General features: G+C 47.9%; 1 protein-coding gene across 1 annotated transcript; it reads right to left on the bottom strand.

The window, feature by feature from the left end:
- Positions 1-3,662: 3,662 nt before the first annotated feature.
- On the bottom strand, positions 3,663-5,469 carry LOC124699901 (glutamyl-tRNA(Gln) amidotransferase subunit C, chloroplastic/mitochondrial-like). The gene is made up of 5 exons (XM_047232129.1): positions 5,213-5,469; positions 5,067-5,107; positions 4,666-4,721; positions 3,832-3,886; positions 3,663-3,738 (listed from the first exon to the last, which is right to left on the bottom strand). Exons 1-5 carry the CDS (start codon positions 5,429-5,431, stop codon positions 3,663-3,665), a joined length of 447 nt encoding a protein of 148 aa, XP_047088085.1. The 5' UTR covers positions 5,432-5,469.
- Positions 5,470-5,766: the final 297 nt, after the last annotated feature.

The following is a 5,766-nucleotide window of genomic DNA, read 5'->3' as shown; positions in this document are numbered from 1 at the left end:
TTCACCTATATTGGTATGTATGTATCTAGTCTACTTTTCGTACGTAGATTCACTTACTACGATGTGTAACTAAGTTCATTTTCAAATGTGCGAAACTTCTTATACTTAGGAAGAGAGGGAGTATATATGAAATGGGAATACACAAACTATTGACAGTGGTGAAATACAAACTCCCTATTTGTGTATATCTGCATCCATTTGTTTGTATACAATAATCGAAATTTATGGAAAATTCCAAAGACTAAAGACAAAATAAAAATCATGGCAAATGACATGATAAATAACATAACAAACTTAGCAACACCCCATGCTTAATTCATACTCATCGTCAGTTCGTCACGGATAAAGATGACAGAAAGAAATATCTTCCGAAAGCTTCTTATCATAATTGATATGCCATATGTAGACATTGCTTGCATTTTGCCTATCTTCTGGTCAAAACATATGAAATTGTTCTATTCCAAATAACTGAATTGACATGACATGAAAAGAAAAGAAAAGATGGAGGGAATTGGGTTCTCACTTCCACTGCGGTCAAACTTTACTCTTGCTGCTGGACTCTTGCTCTGCCGGAATTATACAGCAGAAGAGTACCTCCATCAATCTTGTTGCAATCTGACGGATCAAGGAAGCTCGGGACCTAGGCGGCAGCACACTAGATAATCTGGCTTGGTCATCATTAGCCTCTTGCTGTGCAGCAAGAACAAGCATCTCCAGCCGCTCGTCGAACAGCGCCACACTCTCATCCTTCGCTTTTAGCCCAGCAGCTCCTGCTCCCAAACATCTCTCTCGCAGATCATGAAAAAGAGCGCCTTGGCGGCACGCCCGAAGCAAGGCCCGGAACTCCCTTGCATCTGCAAACACCTCGAAGTTGTAGGCGACGACGTCCAGGCAGTGCTCCCGAACATTGGGAGCGTCGAAGAGGTCCGACAGCATGAGCCAGCGGCACAGCTGCGCCGGCGAGACTTGGTCCAGATCCAGGCGTGGCAGCGGCAGGGCGGTCAAGATTGGCTTAAGCGGAAACAGCATGTACCTCGATGCGACGTCCAGAAGCTCGTCCGCCTGAGCAAGCGGATAGTCATCCAGATATTGAATCTCGTCCGTATAGGCATACTCGAGCATCTTCTCAAACGCTTCTGGGCTCACGTCGTGCTCCTCCATGACATTTTGATGGCCTTCCAGAATATCGGTCCGTCCAGGCAGCCTGGTTCTGAAGTACTCCGACCTCAGGGCAAGAATCATGTGGTGGCAACGGAAGACCGTGTCGCCTGCTCTGATGCGTATGTCAGCAAGATCGTCGTAGTCGGAGTTTTTGTGAAGGTATTCTTCTCTAGAGTTAGAGAGACAGTCCTGCAGGATCAATCGGAGAGCCGACGGGAGGCGGTGCTGTTCAGGCTGCGCTTGCAAGAAGAAACGTTGTGGACCCGAGTGCCTCGTTCCAGCACCTCGATACAACCACCTGCGCGCATCTAATCTGTTAGCCATCTCATGGAGCACCTCGCCTTCGAAAGCTCTGCATGCTCGCGCGACAGCTTCCAAGTCGTCGGCGGATACCTCGAGCCAGTCAGAGTAGAAGAAGCCGATGAGGCTGCGCATGACCCGGAAGGGCAGGCTATGGCTGCTGGGGAGCGTCACCTCCTTGAGATTTCTCCACTCCGTCGCGAGTTTCCTACGGAAGTATGGGGACCGGGCGGCGAGGATGACCCGGTGAGCCTCGATGGGTCTTCCTTCCACGTACAGCGTGATGTCTGGAGCAACTGTGGATTCGGCGGCGACGCGGTTGTCGGGGCTTGCGAGTAACGCCGACAGGAAGGCGGCGGAAAGCCGCGTGAGCGGAGGCGACGACGGAGGCGAGGGCGGCGGCCGCCCCTCGTAATCCTGGAGGAGTCCTCGTATGCCCAGGTTGAGCGCCCCGCGGTAGCACCGCTCGCCTTCCAAGGTGCTCTCGACGTAGATGGCGCCGGCCTTGAGCAGCATCCGCGCGGCCTCGTAATGGCCAGCGAAGCACGCGTAGTACAGAGGGGTGGAGTCCCAGCGGTCGTACGCGTTCACGTCGGCGCCGCATTCGATCAGGTGGGAGAGCCGCGCGCAGTCGCCGGCGCGCGCCGCCTGGAAGAGGTCCATGCCGGCCGGCGATCCAAAACCCATCTCGATCTGTTTCTGGTGTTCGTTTTTTTAGATCAAAATAAATATACGACCGCTTCATATATGCAAAAGCTGCCTCTTTCCTTTTTTTTTTTGAGGGACAAAGCTGCCCCTTTCCGGGTACTACAACGCGAAAACATTTGCGGCTCGGTTACGGAGCACCTAATTAACGAGATATTTCCTTTTTTTTTTGTTGAAATAGAGATATTTCCTATTTTACTACTAGATTAACGAGATATTTCCAATTTTAGATTACCTTCCATTTTAGTTAGGGTCAAAGTTTTTTCTTATCGAGCTAGATCTAGTCTACGTGGTTGGTGCCTATCGTGGCTCGTTGGCGTCTACCTGTAAGGGTTTTTTTTCAGCGCAAAAGAGTGAACCAATTGCCGGTGCTCTTCTTCTCCAACGACAAGGAAGGATGTGTATGCTCGGTATTTGCGGCATTGCCAGTTTGTAGCAGTACAACCATATGTATCCTCGTATTGTTTTGTTGCTTTTATGCGTACTAACTATATATTGTTATGTTTATGAATACAAGTAATGTATGAAGACATATGTTAACACTTGGGGGATTCAGGGGGCACCTCGGCGCGCTGCCCCTGCTTGCCCCTCCTTGGTGCTCATGGAAGCCGGGACATCAGGTCTTCTTGTCATGTCACGGTGTCCTGTGCTGCGGGCGGCACTTCCGAGGTCGATGGCAAGGCGGGGCGCCCCTTGTAGCCCCCGGTGAATGCGGATGGGGGCACCATGTTTCCCCTGCCCTGCCCTCTTGATAGGAGTTGTGGATACCGCGGCGCTGCTGGCGGTGGTAGTCCTCGGGTGAGCATGTCCCAACCGCCAGCTGGGTCGCCACCTTAGGGAGAGGAGACGACATCGAGGGGACCAGCTCCATGCCAGCGCAGCTCTCGCTGCATCGCACCCCCATCTCCACCTTCTTTGAGAGGAAGAAAAGAAGCTAGATCATCTCCGGGCTATCGAGTAGGTATGATTATGCTCTCTTTCTTCCTAGTAATTTGTTCTTCGTTTGCTCCAACGCCTAGCGCGACTCCACAAGAAAATCCGCCCATCCACCAGCCTTGTTCATACTGTATTTGAGAGTATTACCCCTAGTGTTTTAGGTGAAAACACTTCCTGCATCCATAGTTCTGTTATATTAATAATATAACAGAATTATGGATGTACGGAAATAATAACAGCAAGATCATGCTACACGTTTATTGTGATGTGCAATACCGAAAAGGGTTGAACGATCATGCAACCAGCAACAGCAAGACACGTCCCTACAAGTCAATTTACATTCGATAAACATAAAAGGAAATTCAAAAAACTAAAAGGAGCTAAGTGTTCAGTTTCAAAACACGCTGATGCATTTAAAAAAATGGATCTTCTGTTGCAGATATCCCGAATCCGTTACTCAAATTCTCAGCTCAATATTTTGCTGGTTCCGTTGTTTCACCATGATTTGTTTTACAGCAGAATATAATTAACAGTATCACAATTTTGATGTACAGACCAGGTTATTCGCTGTTCAGCACTCTTGGCACTTTGATGTATGGGTCGTCATAGCTCGGAAGGGCCTTTATTATGGCATCTCTGCATTGACAAAGATGGAAAAGATACTCAGCCTTCGCTGCAAAGCTTCACAATAGTTCACTCGAAGAAATGTGCAGAGTAATGGCTTGTTACCTGTTAGCAAATGGTTCCGCCTTGTCTTCTCTCAAAGAACTACCCACTGCAGTATCTGCGATGAAGATAGTCAAACATGAAAACAAGTACTCAAAGATGGTTGACAGACAGAACAAATGTACCGGACAACAAGTACTAAGAGATGGTTGACAGACAGAACCAATGTACCGGGCAACGAAATTGCTTAAGTGGAACTTCTAGGAACCTCATGAAAATATGTATGTTTCTACAACATATATCCAACCTAAGGAAGCAAGATTATAGTATAATCTTTATATGAAAAAAATGTATGTATATGAAGGCAACTTATTTTGTCCAAAAAAACAATTTACTGGACATGGACAAAAATCAATCCCCAGGGTGCCCTATGCGTGTTCTGACCTATATGCAGTGTGGCTCCTATTCATGCCATTTTGAACAAAACCCCACACAACATCTCAACTACCTGCGTCCGATTGCATGGTTGTGGATCAACTATTGGATATTTCCACAATTTTTTTGCTTGCGCATATGTATATTGTTATCATGAACTGTATTTATCTAATTAACATGGCTATGAAATATAAGTTGGACAATTGTAGGAAACAGAGTTAAGTTAGTACTGATGAAAGCCTAAGTGATAGTTAAACATTACTAGGCGTTCTACTCCGTCATATCTGGTTGAGTTTTTTTTTCTTTCTGCATCTTGCTATACCATATGAAAGGATTACGATCCAGTATCGTATTCACATGAATCAGCGCAAGCATCCTGAATTGTCTCTAGAGTAAGAGGCAGTAGCACACTAACAAGCAATCAGCCTAATGGAAATGGGAAGAAATCACATGGATGAATACCAGCTCTAAGTGAAGGCTCAATGGACTCAAGATCAACCGCTTGAAGCTGCCCAAACCTGTAGAGGGAAGAATACGCAATAAATATTTATAACCAGTGCTGATGAGATGCATATACATAAGTTCAGTCCCACAAACAAGAGTGGTTCCTTGCAGCCCACCCAAACACCAACCAACACAAGGATATGTAAAAATGCTAGTCTCGAGACAACCATGAGCGCTAATGCTAACCGGATTACAGGAACCTTAAATTTGCCACGAGGAACTACTCGATTCTCTAACCACCATCCGAGTCTAATCTAGCTTTGTTGTTTACAGACACCACAGATTCCAAAATTCAGATAGTGAAGTATAAGCTTCAGCTGTACATGAAGAGAAGAAACAGAAAGGGGATCAAGACTTACCAATCTACCACCTGCTGAATCTTGGGCGCGAATTCCTCGGCCTAGCGGTCCAACACACAGACGCAAGCAAAAGCATCAGGCTCCCCACAGCGGCTGGAATTCAAGTTCCAGAGGGTTCCCATCGAGAAAGGAAGAAGGGTGCTGACCTCCTGCGGCGAGAGAGATATCCGGGCGGATTTGGCGAGGCGGGGAAGGTCCGGCGGCTCCAGTGGCCCTGGCCCCGAGGCCGCGGCGGCGGGCGCTACATTCGGAGAGGAGGAGAGCGGGCGCCGCAGCAGCAGCGACCATTGGGTTCTCGACGAAGCGTACCTCGCCGGCGCAGCGCACCGGAGCCTGGGGATGGCCGAGGCGGCGGCGGAGAGCATGGCCGTGGTTTTGTTGCCGCGGCGGCCCAAAGGGGGGAAGTGACGTGACGAGGCTTTTGGTGGCTTTAGATTTGGACCGGAGGCGATTTGATCTGGTTATCCACATCTCAGCTGTTCTCCTCCCACATGCACCGTCCGATATCCACTCAACGGCTCTGATTTAGGACATCGAGACACCAGTGATGTGCTGCTGAGGGCATGTATAAATGGTTATATCTTAGTGATGTCACGTAAGATAATTGATGATATGAAGGAGAGAAAAATAAAAGAAAAAAATGTTTATTTTCTCTTAGCTAAGAGATCAACAATCTCTCTCCACATATTTAGAGAGGTCC

This window comes from Lolium rigidum, chromosome 3, assembly GCF_022539505.1.
Source record: "Lolium rigidum isolate FL_2022 chromosome 3, APGP_CSIRO_Lrig_0.1, whole genome shotgun sequence".
NCBI classification, from domain to species: Eukaryota; Viridiplantae; Streptophyta; class Magnoliopsida; order Poales; family Poaceae; genus Lolium; species Lolium rigidum.
Note: the sequence above shows the minus strand (reverse complement) of the source record. Positions and strands in the feature narration are given on the sequence as shown.

What these genes read in the sequence shown, in the direction of transcription:
- LOC124699901 (XM_047232129.1), bottom strand. Translation starts at nt 5,431, where the DNA reads ATGCTCTCCGCCGCCGCCTCGGCCATCCCCAGGCTCCGGTGCGCTGCG. An exon ending in TATCTCTCTCGCCGCAGGAG is followed by an intron (nt 5,108 to 5,212) that starts GTCAGCACCCTT and finishes TTGGACCGCTAG; the next exon opens with GCCGAGGAATTCGCGCCCAA. An exon ending in TGAGCCTTCACTTAGAGCTG is followed by an intron (nt 3,887 to 4,665) that starts GTATTCATCCAT and finishes TCTTCATCGCAG; the next exon opens with ATACTGCAGTGGGTAGTTCT.